We start from the raw sequence: 15,280 nt of genomic DNA, 5'->3' as shown, positions 1-15,280 counted from the left end.
GAAAAACTCTAATTCAGTGCAATGTATTACGTGCAATTCACTTTTTTTTCTTTCTAGCAGTGTTTCTCAACTTTAAGATGTGTACACTTAAACTCCCAGCTGGGGAATTCTGGGAGTAGAAGCCCACAGATCTTAAAGTCTGATCTTTACTGTCAATATGTTGAAAGTATAATTCCCCAAATTCAATTCAATTCAATACAATTCAATACAATACAATACAATAGCAGAGTTGGAAGGGACCTTGGAGGTCTTCTAGTCCAACCCCCTGCCTAGGCAGGAAACCCTCTACTGTTTCAGACAAATGGCTATCCAACATCTTCTTAAAGACTTCCAGTGTTGGGACATTCACAACTTCTGGAGGGAAGCTGTTCCACTGATTAATTTTTCTGTCAGGAAATTTCTCCTTTAGTTCTAAGTTGCTTCTCTCCTTGATTAGCTTCCACCCATTGCTTCTTCTTCTACCCTCAGGTGCCTTGGAAAATAGTTTGACTCCCTCTTCTTTGTGGCAATCCCTGAGATATTGGAACACTGCTATCATGTCTCCTCTAGTCCTTCTTTTCATTAAACTAGACATCCCCAGTTCCTGCAACTGTTCTTCATATGTTTTAGTCGCCAGTCCCCTAATCATCTTGGTTGCTCTTCTCTGCACTCTTTCTAGAGTCTCCACATCTTTTCTACATCGTGGCAACCAAAACTGGATGAAGTATTCCAAGTGTGGCCTTACCAAGGCATTATAAAGCGGTATTAACACTTCACATGATCTTGATTCTATCCCTCTGTTTATGCAGCCTAGGGAGTTGGTGTTATCCTGATTTATCTAGATTTAAAGGCTATGCGGTGGCCACTCTTCCACATTTTGTGTGTGCACATTTATGCTTGCCTAGAAGTGGAACCGTAATTGCATTTTCTCACCAATTAAACTACTTCTCCCCCTGACATATTTAGCACATAAAAAGCTAACAAAACCTGCAGCTGTTGACTGCTTCTCATTCTTCATGCACAATTGCGCTTTAATGCGGTCGTAATAAATTTTGTTGTGAAGCTACGGTGTTGTGTTTCTGTGCAAGAGAGAGTTCAAACACAGGTGAGCATGTGGCAGGAAAGTGAATCAGGAATGAACAAATGGGGTGATGCTAACCACTAAAAATTCCCATAACTTTTAACTGGGTAAAATGGTACCTTGTAGGGCAACAATTTTTTTTAACCAAGGTATCTCAAATGGGCTAACTTGCAGGATGCATACAAAATGACTCCTCTGGATTTGAAAATTGGAAATGTTATTAAATATTTCATGACATAAAAATGATCATAGAAGTTTAGGCCATAATACAAAACGTCATAAAACATTTCCTCTGTTAATATTTGACTGCTGTATAATTCAATACGGTCTACTTTCAAGGCAGGTGCATCTCTGAAGGTCTCCCTGGATTTTTAAAGAATTTTTAAAGTACATTAGAAGCTGTGCCATTGAGAGATCTGGTCAAGAAATATCTCTGAAAAATAACAATATCATTATTATTTTTTTCTTTTAGACAACCATAGTGTCGCAGGTTGTCTAACAGGAAAATAATAATGAATAGCGTGCCTGTGTTTGCTTAGAACTTGCTTAGCCCCGATTCCTGATTTATTTAGACTGAGTGATGTATGGGTGGAAGCAAACTATTTATTCTTGTTTTGTTCCAGATAAACTAGGGATGGCTTGCTTAGAATTCTATCTGAACCTGGATTCCTCTTTTTTAAGCAGAAGCTGGAATTATGAATAGAATTAATTTAGATATCACAAACCAAAGTGACACGTGTATCACAAATTTAAATTATTTCTAGTTTCTTCATCTACTATTTGAATGAATGACATATGTAAAACAAGAATGTACACCACTAAACTTTATACAAGGGCATCTGGAATAATTTAGGTTTATTCTATCTGAATGTGGCCAGTTAACACACATTTTAAAACAGGCAGTATTTCAATCATATTGTTGTGCTTGTCATTTTGACTTTTTTGACCATATCTCATACCAGCCCTTTACAGATGTGTAACGAAGATAGGCACTTGCCACATATTAGAATTGCTTGTGGATTATTGCTGGCTATAAACAGTCCTCGATTTGCAGCCATAATTGAGCCTGTGATTACGGTTGTAAATCAGGGAGTGCCATGACTGCATTCGATTTTATGAACTTTTTTGCAGTGGTGATTAAATGAACTCATTATGCCCATTATCATCTGTCATAATTCCAAACCGTCACTAAGCAACTGGTCATAAGGTGAGGGCTACCTGTTCTTGACCAATCCACTTCTTCGGAGGTGAAAATTAATGGGGAAAACAATTAAAACAGATTGTGAAAAGCAGAATAAATGGGGTGGTAGAGTTGACTCCTCAGTCTGCCCCCATAGAGCCGAGGTGGCGCAGTGGTTAAATGCAGCACTGCAGGCTACTGCTAGATCAGCAGTTCAGCGGTTCAAATCTCACCGGCTCAGGGTTGACTCAGCCTTCCATCCTTCCGAGGTGGGTAAAATGAGGACCCAGATTGTTGGGGGCAATATGCTGACTCTCTGTAAACCGCTTAGAGAGGGCTGAAAGCCCTATGAAGCGGTATATAAGTCTACTGCTACTGCTATTGAGTTGCAGAACACAAAATCACTGTTTTCTGAGTGACTTTAATTCTTCCCATCTGAGAACTGGATTTAAATGTAATTTTTGGAAATAAAGTGCATTTAATACACACGCAAATTGTACCCCCAAGACCTTAAATACAGGTAGTCCTCAACATACGGCCACAATTGAACCATCTAGATCAGGTGTGCAAACTCGTGTCGTCAAGGTGATGTCACCCGATGTATTGGGACTTTTTCCCCCTTCGCTAAATCGGGCAGGGCCAGCATGTGATACATCCAATCCCAGGGCTGTGAGTTTGACACCTCTGATCTAGATGGTTGTCTTCCTCTTTCAATAAGCTCTTTATCTCCGGTGGAAGAAATGTCCTTCTGAGTTCAGTTCCAAGTGGGGGAAAAGACACTGGAAACATGGGGGCTGCTTGGAAAGATGGTTTAATGGTGGACAGGACCACATGGCTTGAGCTCCTGAACAGAAAAGAGGGATCTCATGCTTCCAGATGTTGGGTGAAGAAGAAAAGGGGGGGGGGGCTTGTTGAGAGTTCTTGAGTTTTTTATACTCTCTGTTCGGTCCCATCTCTTGTTTCCTGTTCCTGTATAAGAAATGTATTCTGATTGGTTGTCAGACTCCTAGGGTGAGGGGGAATGTCTTGCCTAACTTCTGTTGGTTGTGTGTTTTTTGAGTCCCAAGCTTGGTTGAGTTCCCAGATGCGATGTGGTGAGTTTCTGTTGCAGATGGGTCTGCCTGAAGGAGGTAGATCTTTGTTATGTAGAATAGACTGGCTCAGCCTTTTAATGGCCCATTGACAAAGGTGGGAGGGGCTATTAAGAATGAGTCTGTTTCCTGCCTAAAAACATGTTTCTCTGGCTCCTCATTAACAAAGGTGGGGGGGAATGAGTTTCTGCCTCCCTTTTAGGGGGAAATATTCTGCCCTTTTAATATTTCCTAAAATATTTCATTTTCTAGCAGAAGTGGGTGCTAACTTCCTATATCTCCTTAAGTGCTGGCATCTGCTATGGGCTATTAAAACTGGGGGCTGCTTTCTGCCTTTAAGAGCATGTTTCTCCATTTCTCCCTTTGGAGAAATATAATATTCTTCCTTTTTTAATATTTCACCAAAAAAAATCATTCTTCTGTGGATGGGTGGGGGCTTCCCACAGCATCAAGCCTTAATTTCTTGACGATATTCTTGATACACAATCAGAAAGGTTAACATTTATGGATCTTTGCCTTGTTTTGAAAAGCTGTAGGAAGTTATCACCCAGCCCTCTCCTAGAAAAATGAAATATCCTAGGAAATATTGAAAAGGCAGAATATTTCTCTGGATGTAAAAAGAAAGGAACATGTTTTAAGAGACGGAATAGCTGCCTGTAGCTTCCTGCCCATCCCGCACTTTGACAATGAGCCATTAAGAAGGCCAAGCCAGTCCCTTTATATAATAAAGAGTTCTCCCCTTCAGCTTCAGAGTGATGGGATTAAGGCATGATAATATTGACCCTTTACTCAACTGACGACATGGCATCTGAGAACTCAACCAAACCTAGATTCAAAACGCAGCCTAGAAGTTGTCCCTGCATGGCCCCATGGGAGTCTTACAACCAATCAGAATACAAGCTCAAGATCAATGGCCAGAGAGAGCATAAAACCAGGGACTCAGCATCTCAGTCCTTCCTTCTTTTTTTCTTTACCAACATTGAAGCATGTGATCACCTTTTCTGTTCAGGACTCAAGCCAAGTGGTCCTCTCCACCATTAAACCATCTTTCCAAGTAGCCTCCATGTCTCCAGTGTCTTTTTCCCCACTTGGAGCCGAACCCAGAAGGCCATTTCTTCCAACAAAGCTAAAAAAGCTTTTGAGGCAGCAGAGCGTATACATTTATTTACCAAACGATCCAGGTCTGGTGTGTGTGCGCGTGTGCAGTTCGAGATCTTATCTTGGGGTGGATTACGACGTGGCTTTCCCTCTGACCTCTTTGCAAGGGGGGGGGGGGGAGAGAGAATGTTCAACAAGTGGGATTGTGACGTCACAAACGGAACGTTCCTTTCTTTTTTAAACGTTCCATTCTACCGCGAAACCGGCTCGAGTTCTAACGAGCGACGTACAAATGGTTGCGCGATTAAATCGCGGCTCTTTCGCCCCCCCTCAACCGCACCCCAGCCCCCCCAAGACCCACGAGCAAAACTTCCACACGCGATTAAAAAAGAAACAATGCCACCCCATCGCGCAAAGCGCAAGAGCCGTAATATTTTCCGCAGTTCTCGTTCCCCACGGCATCCTCCAGTCCAAAGACAATCCCCCCCCCCCTCCACAAAGGCGCTCGGCCGAAGCGGAGAGGGGACGATCGGGGAAGGGAAAACTTTTTGCGGTTCCGCTTTTCCGACACACACCAAAAACACACACACGCACAAGTACGCACCGCCCCGGCAACTTCGCAAAAGTAAACTTCTCGCCTGTCTCGCTCCACCCCCTTTTTTTCCCCCCAACCACACCAGCCCCCGCCCCGGATCAGCCACGTCAGCGGGAGACTCAAGTCCCGCAAGCAAGACTTCGCGGAGGCGAGGAAGAGGAGGTGGCGGGGGGGTGACGACCCGGGACACTGCCCCCTGACCTGCCCTGGGCAGAAGATCCTTTTCCCATCACCCCCCTTCTTGCCCTCTTCTCCCTCCCCCCTCCCGCCAGCATGGTTCTGCTCACGATGATCAGCCGGGTTCAAGACGGGCTGCTTTTGGCTGCCTCCATGCAAGAAACGGAGCAGGTAAATGGGGAGTGGGGGAAGTGGGGGGCGGGAGAAGAGGGGCGTCCTGCACCCCCACCCCGGCTTCTAACACCCCCTCCGATTGCTCAGCCGCCTCGGTTGTTCTAGAGCGCACCTGCGATTTGCTTAAGAAAACTCACTGTTTTCAGACAGGCAGGTGACCGTTTTTATTGGAAAGAGAATGGATGGGTTTTCTCCCGCAGTTTTATTTGGCTTTTAAAGTTCATTCTGAAGCCAGTAAAAGGCGGCTTTACCAGCCTTGGGGAAACAACGTGCTTGGTTTTATTTAGACGTATCTGTGTGCCCCCCCCACCTTCCCTGCTATTTTATTTGCTGTCAATTTGGGGGTTACCGTTTGCCCCTCCCTTAGGCAGAGTTGCGGGAATGCAGGAGAACAGCAAAAGGTGTTTTATTCCTGGCACGTTTTCTTTGCTTAGGTTTCTGTTAGGACCCAGCAAAGTGGGCCCTTGCTCTTCCTGGCTAAATGCAGGAAGTCCTCGACTTATGACCAGGGTAGTCTAAATTCAGCTAGTCCTCAACGTACAACCACAATTGAGCCACAATATTTTCTGTGGTTCAGTCAGACGGGTGAAGTGAAGTCTGCTCCCATTTTACGAGCTTTCTTGACTGTTAAGTGAATCACTGCGGTTGTTAAGTCAGTGACACGGTTGTTAAGCAAATCTGGCTTCCCTTTTGACTTTGTTTGTCAGGAGGTCGTAAAAGGGGATCGCGTGACGCCCGGGGACACTCCCACCCATCCTAAATATGAGTCAGTTGCCAAGCAGCTGAATTTTGATCACGTGACTACGGGGATTCTGCAGTGGTTGCAAAAGGGTGAAAGACGGTCATAAGAAGTCACATTTTTCAGTGCCGTTGTAACTTCGAATGGTCACTAAGAGAACTGTCATAAGTCGAGGACTGCCTGTCCTGCAAAAGCAGAGTATGTCATTTCCCCTTCGTCGCTTACGTTAGGGGAAATTACGGTAGGATCCTCCGGCCTGCTGCTGTTCACCGTTGTGAGGGATTATAATTTCTACTCTGGCTTTTTGAATGACAAACCTTTCCCCCACTCTCCTGTATCCGAAGTCAAATAGGAACTTCCAAGAATATCACAATCAAGCCAAGCAGCTTTTCCGAAAACTTGGGGATCATTCGCCAAATCGGTGTTCTCTGCAGGCTGGAACGATGACTTTTCAGTAAGTTTTTCCGATTCATAGTGAGGTGGAGAAGAAAATTAGGGATTCAATTTATCGTATTTTTCAGAATACAAGACACACCTTTTATCCCTCTGCTGCTGCAGCTCCCTCCACAATTCATTTCATTTATTGAATTTCTATGCCGCCCAATCCCGGAGGACTCCGGGCGGCTTACAGAAATGAAAAAAATTAAAAAGAATTATCAATTGGCTCCACAATTGATAGGGCTTTCGGTTAGAACAGGTAGAGGAAAAAGAACGCTGTGCTAGGAGGAGACTCTATGGTGGGGGAACCGGACTTCCGGTTGGCTTCAGAATTAAAGGGTGGGAGGTGGGGGCTTCTGGTTAGGACCTTTGTGGCTCTTTGAGCGTTTAAGATTGCCGACCCCTGTCCTGGATGATTGAGAATCTCCATGGACATCGTGACCCGTCAAAACCGCGCTCGACTAAGCCGTGCCCGATTAAACCACGTCGCTGACGTCATCAACAGGGCAACAACAGCCAGCGCGGAGAAAGAAGGGCGCTTTAAATAGCGCTTTGAAAGCAAGCCGATTCAACTTAAGGTAAGGATTAGGTTTAGGGTTAGCTTTACGGTTAGGTTAAGGGTTAGGATTAGGTTTAGGGTTAGGTTAAGGGTTAGGGTTAGGTTAAGGGTTAGGGTTAGGATTAGGTTTAGGGGGGGGGTAGGTTTAGGTTTAGGGGTTAATTTTAGGTTTAGCGTTTACAGCGTGTTTCTGTCTCCGCGCTGTTGTCGCCCTGTTGATGATGTCAGCTACGTGGTTTCGTCGAGCGCGGTTTAGTCGAATGCGGTTTTGTGGTGGAACCCATGGACATTACTGTTTCCAAACCTACATACAAGTTTACTACTCAAATCACAGCCTTTCTCTTCTCGTTTCCCTTAATTTCTGCTGCATCTTTTCCCTACAGTTACCTGATCAGCCAGGGGATTTGTTACCTGACACTCTGCGAAGCTAACTATTCAAAGAAGTTGGCCTTCTCCTTTCTGGAGGAGCTGCAAACGGAGTTCTGGGAACTTTACGGGAAGAAAATCTCATCGGTATCGCGGCCTTACGCCTTCATTGAGTTTGGTGAGTGTAAAGGTGAATGACAAGGAATCCCATCGTATAGAGGTCTGCCACATGGCATCCCTGGGCCCCAAATTGTCTGTCCCCATCTTTCAAAGTCACCTGAAGTCTCAAAATGATCCTGCCTTGATTTTCTTGTATGTAAACAGGAGCAAAGACGTTACACCATGGGTTTTCATGGTCCTGATGTTCTACTCTTCTGCAATATAGATAGTCCTCGACTTACAAACTTTCATTTAGTGACAGCACTGAAAAAAGTGACTTACAGCGGCTTTTCACACTTATGACCATTGCAGCATTCTTGTAGTCACTTGATCCAAATTCAAATGCTTGGTAATTAGCTCAGGTTTATGATAGTTGCAGTGTCCTGGCATCATGTGATTGTTATGGCCGGCCACTGGAGCTGGCAGGAGATTCGGACAGTGAGGAGGTTGGGAGGATCAGGGGCCAGTCCTGGAGTCTGGGGAAGGCTCTGTGTTGGAGGCAGAGAGGGGGCCAGAGCCGTCTGACAGTTATCAGCTGCCTTCAGAGTCATGCATCGGTGAGGCAGATGAACAATTGGAGCCTGTTCCCAGTGTGCGCATGCACAGAGTTGCCAGACGAAGGGAACAGCTAAAGAACAGGGGTCGACTTGGGAGTAAGGCCACAGGTGGATGATGAATGGCCCCTCCCAGAGGAAATAAAAGAGGAGCAAAAGGGGAGTGGAGTTTGCAGGAGACAATTAGTTCGCTTAATTGGTTCGTGACTCTCCGAGACTCCTTGCCAATTTTTGAAGATATCTCCCCGGCCAGATAAGGTCTCTGACTATAAATTAAATAAAAGAGGCTTATCGGGACGAGGCCTCGGCTTCGTGCTGCTGGGAAGCCTAGGTCAGAACAGTGATCACCCTCTGACAAGCAGAGTCAATGGGGAAGCCAGATTCATTTAACAACTTTGTTACTAACTTTACTGCAGTGATTCGGTTAACAACTGCCGCGAAAAGTTGTAAAATGGGGCAGCATTCACTTCACAAATGTTTCACCTAGCAAATGTTGGCCTCAAGTGGTTGTAAGTTGAGGACTACCATGTAAACAGCATTCCTAGAATTCTTCCCATGTCTGGTTTTTGACTTGGGCAACCCCCTAAGAGATGATCTTTCCTCAGTTCCCACAATTTCACTGTGTTGGATCAGAATTTCTCAATCTGGTAGTTTAAGATGTGCAAACTTCAACTCCCAGAATTCCTCAGGGTGGGGCTAGATACCCTGGTGCCCAGAGATGCCACATTGCAGACCTCTTTATGATGGGATTCTGTTGAGATCCATTGCTATTTCTGTATATAGGACAGCTAAGGCTGTCTGGAAAATATAGGCCAGAGATGGATACTAACAAAAACATTCTTGCTAGCAATACGTAAGTCTTCCTATTAATTAGTGTGCCTTTCTGTACCAACATCTATCTAGCAGTTAGCATTTCAAAGACAGGAATGCGGAGCTGCTCACTTTCCCCCCTCCCTATTCCTTATCTCACTTCTCCTGCCCAGGGAAGAAGCAGCCCCCCTTGCCACGCACCCCCTCTTTTGCCCAGAGACGAAGCTTTTTGCCACGCTGTATATTTATCATTGGATTATTTAGTCATGTGCCTGTTGATGTAATATTGTATACACCTTTCCTTTGTTTGGGACTAATAAAAAAGCCTCCCGGGCATTGCTCGGGGCCAGAGTTCATCACAAGAAGGATTTGTCCGGTGTTTTTCTTCCCATTCGACTACAAGCATGAGCGGCCCATCAGAAGTGTGTAAAAGCCGCAGGATTCATTGCCAGAAACATTTCTTAGAGTTGCCAAGATTGAGAAACACTTGTGTTGACTATTTCTCCTCACTTCCTCCGCGGGGTGCAAAATTTTATCTGGAACAATCATCTCCCAGTTTCCCTTAGATTAGAAGGAGTAAAATAACACACTGCCATCCAATGTGGTTTTCATAAAGCTGTGCTTTAGGCCCAGAATACCCTATGATGAGCCTTTCCTGTATATTTCTGTTTCTGAATTCCAGTTGTTGGCGACAGTGGTGAAATTCAAATTTTTTTTTTACTACCGGTTCTGTAAGCGTGGCTTGGTGGGCGTGGCAGGGGACAGATACTGCAAAATCCCCATTCCCTCCCCTCTCTGGGGCCAGCCAGAGGTGGTATTGGCTGGTTCTCCGAACTATTCAAAATTTCCACTACTAGTTCTCCAGAACCTGTCAGAACCTGCTGAATTTCACCCCTGGTTGGCAGGGCAGACGAGCAGGGAAGCAGTGTGTAGAGTTATGAAAGTTGGATGGACAGGATCTTGGTCAGACCACCAATTGCCTACATCAGGGGTCCCCAACCTCCTGTCCATGGACTGGCACCGATCTGCTACATGCCAATAATTGGGCCGCGCAAACAAGCAAAGCCCCATTTGTGGGATGCAGGCTGCACATGAAACCACACCTCCTCCAGTCCATAGAAAAACCTCTTTAGTGCTCAACAGGTTGTGGGGGGGGCTCTGGCCTAGATAGCTGAAAGAGTGAAGGCTGCCTACAGTGACAGGCTGCAGATTGATTTGAGTTTTCTGGAAAAGGGGTGTGGGTTAGCAGGTAAATTCACCGAGTCGGTCCCAGTCATTATTTCTCATCTATATCGACCTGTTGGGATTGTGTGAGGATAAAAGGAGTGGGGTTGAGGTGGAAAAAAACTTTACCAATGGAGGAATATTCATCCAGGGGTCAATTTTTCCATCGATCTCTGGAGGAATATCAGGACCATGGATACGTGCAGAAATCAACAAATCCATGTTTAAGCGTGGGTTGCTTTGACATGCTAAAAGACCAGGGTTAGAACCAAGTTGCTTGCACTGTGTTTCCCTTGCAATCAATGGGATTGATGTTGTCATTTGCCCATTGATTTCAGTGGGACATTCAAATGGAAACACAACTGTATCTAACACAGATTTTGCTCACTGTTGAGATCTTGCTCAAGGGTACTCAAAGTCTTCCCAACTCAGATGCCCTATGGTTGGCTATGCTGATTGGGGAGGATTCTGGGAGTTGAAATCCAGACCTCTGCCATGAATGCAGGACATGACAAGGTTGTGGGATGCCAGGTTGTGGAAGGTTGATCTAGCAATAGCAGTTAGACTTATATACCGCTTCATAGGGCTTTCAGCCCTCTCTAAGCGGTTTACAGAGTCAGCATATTGCCCCCAACAACAATCCGGGTCCTCATTTTACCCACCTCGGAAGGCTGAGTCAACCCTGAGCCGGTGAGATTTGAACAGCTGAACTGCAGAACTGCAGTCAGCTGAAGTAGCCTGCAGTGCTGCATTTAACCACTGCGCCACCTCGGCTGATCTAGATGGAACAAAATACTTGGAATGCAAAGATATGAATTTTCTTACTTTTCCTTATCAGACATTTACATCCAGAAGCTGAAGAAATCTTACCTAGACACTTGGTCAAAGCGCCATCTAAGCAGCATCAATACGGAGCTCCAGGACGTTCAGAAGATCATGGTGACCAACATTGAAGAAGTCCTCCAAAGAGGGGAGACCTTATCAGGTACAGGAAGGAGACCTACAGGAAGAGTATCTTAGCTATCTTGAGGATGTAACTCCAAGAAGAGAAGTGTGATTCTTGGATAAAAGTTTCTTGATCTTGAAGGAGTAGAAATGGAAACAGTGATTGGGTGGTGAAGAGCATTGGGATACAAACTGCACACACACATGGGGACACACACACATGTATGTGTGTAGAGTAGTGCGGTAACCTAGAGGTGAATCTCTCGCTTCACAATCAGGCTGTGAGTTTGAACCTAGAGAGAGGCAGATATTTCTCTCTCTAGACACAGTGGGAATATACAGTATCTACTGTGAATTCCGCATTGGCAACAGGAAGGGCATTGGGCCAGTAAACACTCGGCTTCATTCAGTTTTCCCAACTCCACCTCAATGCAAGGGTCATTAAAAGAATATATGTGTGTGGGTGCACGTGTGTGTGTAAAGAGGGAGGGAAGGACGGAGAGAGAGATGGAGAGAGAGAGAGAACACTAGCTTTGCTGGCTGAGGAATTCTGGGAGTTAAAGTCCACAAGTCTTAAAGTGGCCAAAGTTGGAGACCCCTGATCTAAATCTGTCTGGGGAGGCCATTCAAAATGGCTGATGCTGCTCTTGAGCAGCCCCCTTTCCAAACCTTGCCCTCCTTCCTCCTCCTCCTCGAACCCTCAGAAGTGGGGAACCACAAGCAGCTTTTCCTGGCAAGGCTGAATAGGAGGAACGATGACTGAGGCCATTGTGTTTTCTTTGTCTTCTCTCCTCCTTCAGTTCTGGACTCCAAAGCCAGCAACCTGTCCACCCTCTCCAAGAAATACCGCCATGATGCCAAGCTCCTCAACAGCCGCTCCGCTTACGCCAAAGCTGCCGCCACCGGCCTCATCTTCATGGTCCTCCTGCTCTACGTCCGCTTCTGGTGGCTGGTGTGACCCAGTCTCCCCCTCTTGTTTCCAAGGCCCCGTGTGACTTGGGCTTTTCCTTTGAGGAGAAACATGGAAATACCCCCAAAGTTCACCACTCGGGACGATGTTCTTGTTTTTGGCATCACCTCCATTCACGTGGTTGGCCGTTGAATGGCAGTGCAAGATGCCAAGTGGATCTATGACTATTTATAATTGGGGGGGGGGGGGGGAAGCTGTCCGGCCTGCCTTTCGAAAACAAGGAGAAATTTGTGGCTTTCCATAGATCAGCTTTTCTTTCAAACAAAACCCTACAGTGTTGTCAACGGCTAGCAGGTTGATAGTGTCATAGGCCCCTGCCACAATAAATCTGTAGTTTTGTATGTGTTTTTTTATCATACTACAAGTCTCCCAGTCTGTTTTGCTAGCAGCATACCGAGCTGTTCTGACCCACCCCCCATGCCTGTGAATAAACCAGAACACAGGCTTGGCTGTTTGCCACTGTTCAATTACTGAGATAATGAATCCTTTGGCTGAGGGCCCAGGCAACTCACATTCAATAGAGTAGCTCTGCAGCAACCCAGATAGTCCAAACGAACAGACACTGCTAGAATACGGAGATAGATTTTCTTAACTATTAATTTGAATGGTTGTTTCCTGCAAATGTCCCCTCCCAACGCCTCACCTATAATCTCTCTTGGGAGGGGCCAATCAACAACCACCTGTGCTTAATGATCTTCTGTGAGATGATCTTCCATTTCTCAGCCCTTCTCAATCTAGCATCAGGGACAAGCTGCCTTTGACCCTCCCCACTGCTCCATGCCTCAGGCGCCTCCTGGTGGCCAACCAGCCTCTCGGGTCCCTGCTCTGAGTCTGAACCCTGCCCAGGGTCCTCCACATCTTCCAGGGCAGACTCATGGTTCCTTGCTATCCGAGGTCAACCAGATCATGCTGGGCTACAACACCGAGCCTATGTTGGATTTCCTCCCTTACCAGAGGGAGCCCCCTTGCGGAGTATTGTGAATCCATTACCATGGCAACTCCACAGCACTGTACAGTAAAAGCCATTTTACAGCAGTTTGGTAGAAGAAGGTACAACAGGCTGTATCTTACCAGAATGCACACCTCCCCGAGGGGTGTTAGGCGTGTCTTACCCCCACAATATTTTTTTTCCAGAGACTAAGGTATCTATGTACCAAGTTTGTTTGAAATTGCTCGAGGCGTTCCAAAGTTATGCTGGAACACACACATACACACACACACAGCCATTTATATACATAGATTATTTTTACTTATTAAATTAAATATCATATAATATATATTAAATTTATCAAAGAGGTACCCTGTAGTAAGATGGCTGCCCATTTTACCACAGGGTAACACTTTGAGTTTATTTTTTATTTCCTTTTTAGCTTATTGTTTTTAATTTTTTTTACTTATTTCTATTTTAGTTTTTATTGTTTTTTTTTTCCTGATGATAAGACATATGTGTATCCTAAGTATGTTTAAACTCAGTTACTGATTATTGGCCCATTACTTCTGCTGGAAGTTGGTTCTAAGCTTCCACGATTCTTTCTGTGAAGCTATACTTTCTAACATTATTTTTGAACTTCCTGTCCGTTTGAGGTCATGTCCCCCATATTCTTGATTTATTGGTTAATATTGAAAATACTAAGTTGTAGAACCTTATTCACACCCTTAATATATTTACAAGTTTCCATTATCTCTCCTCCTTTTCCCTCCTGTCTTCCAGGCTGTACATTTTTCAGTTCCTCTAATCTCTCTTGATACGTTTTATCCCTCAGACCTTCCACCATTTTTGTTCCCCGTCTCTGGATTTGCTCAGTCTTATCAATATCTTTTGTTAAGTGAGGCCTCCAGAACTGGACGCTTGAGGTCTGACTAAAACTGTATATAGCAGGAGTATGACCTATTTTTTTCTTGCTGGTAATCCCTCGTGTGATGCACCTCAGATATAACATTTCAAATGCATTTGCTAGCTGTCTTGTTTGCTTGCAAGGAAGTTGACATCCTGGTTTGCAAGCTGGGAGATGGAGATGGAGTACCGTATTTGTCAGAGTATAAGACGCTCTGGAGTATAAGACGCAAGGCAAATTTTTTTAAAAAAGGTTTTGCATTCTGCAAACCTCCCCAAAACGGCCTGTTTTTCACGAGAACGGGCCCATTTCTTTTTTAAAAAAAACGGCAGGAATAGCTCTTAGGAAACATGTAGACTATTCGGGGGGGGACGAGCAAAAAATGGTCTGTTTTTTGCGAAAACGGGCCCATTTTTCATCAAAAAAGTCATTAGGAATCTTATAGAGTACTCCTAGGGGTTGGGGGGACACATTTGAGCAAATAACGGCCCATTTTTTGTTCATTTCTGCCCTCCCCAGCCACCAGGAGCTCTCTGAAAGCCTCCATAAGGGTATGCACGGCCATTTTGGTGAAGGGGCGGTGCTTCGGGAGGCAAAAAATGCTGTATTCGGTATATAAGACGCACCCAGATTTTCAGCCTCTTTTTTGAGGGAAAAAGGTGCATCTTATACTCTGAAAAATATGGTAATTATTACTGTGAAAACAGGTGAAAATTTTCACCTAAGGCAGTGCACCGAAGCACCAAAACCTGGAAGAGAGCTGGCGGGTGTGCATGTGCGCAGGATGGTCAACTGCACTTCTGGGTTCTGTCGCATGCATGCATACCCGCCAGCTGGTCTTTGCGCATGGACGTGACGGAACCCGGAAGAGAGAGGCTAGCTGCACGCACCTCCACCAGACCGATTAGATCCCACAGACTAGACCTCCTCCGAATTCCATCCGCCGGCCAGTGCCGACTGGCGACTACCCGGAGGAGAGCCTTCTCTGTGGCTGCTCCGACCCTCTGGAATGAACTCCCCGTGGAGATTCGCACCCTCACCACCCTCCAGGCCTTCCGCAAAGCCCTTAAAACCTGGCTGTTCCGACAGGCCTGGGGCTAAAGAACCCACCTCGAATGGTATGATTGTTGTGTGTTTTTAAATCATGTATTGAGTCCCCCTTCGGGGGAAAAGGGCGGCATATAAATGAAATAAACATTCAAACATATGCACGCCGTTGCTAGCTGCACTTCTGGATTCTGTTGCACGCATGCGTGAAGACCAACTGGCCGGCGCACAGAACCCAGAAGAGAGCGGCTGGCCGGTG

The 15,280-nt window shown here is 45.5% G+C and overlaps 1 protein-coding gene across 1 annotated transcript; it reads left to right on the top strand.

Moving 5' to 3' along the window:
• Window positions 1-5,125: 5,125 nt before the first annotated feature.
• LOC106553561 (vesicle-trafficking protein SEC22b-B) lies at window positions 5,126-12,477 on the top strand. Its single transcript, XM_087711735.1, has 5 exons — window positions 5,126-5,372; window positions 6,459-6,568; window positions 7,495-7,655; window positions 11,063-11,209; window positions 11,970-12,477. The coding sequence occupies exons 1-5, from the start codon at window positions 5,298-5,300 to the stop codon at window positions 12,125-12,127; spliced, it is 651 nt and encodes a 216-aa protein (XP_087567861.1). The 5' UTR covers window positions 5,126-5,297; the 3' UTR covers window positions 12,128-12,477.
• Window positions 12,478-15,280: the final 2,803 nt, after the last annotated feature.

Source organism: Thamnophis sirtalis, unplaced genomic scaffold (genome assembly GCF_051295495.1).
Source record: "Thamnophis sirtalis isolate CommonGarterSnake01/CBP01778 unplaced genomic scaffold, rThaSir2_p1.2 scaffold_3, whole genome shotgun sequence".
In the NCBI taxonomy this organism is placed as follows: Eukaryota; Metazoa; Chordata; class Lepidosauria; order Squamata; family Natricidae; genus Thamnophis; species Thamnophis sirtalis.
The sequence above is the reverse complement of the archived record's forward strand: the minus strand, read 5'-3'. Positions and strand labels throughout refer to the sequence as shown.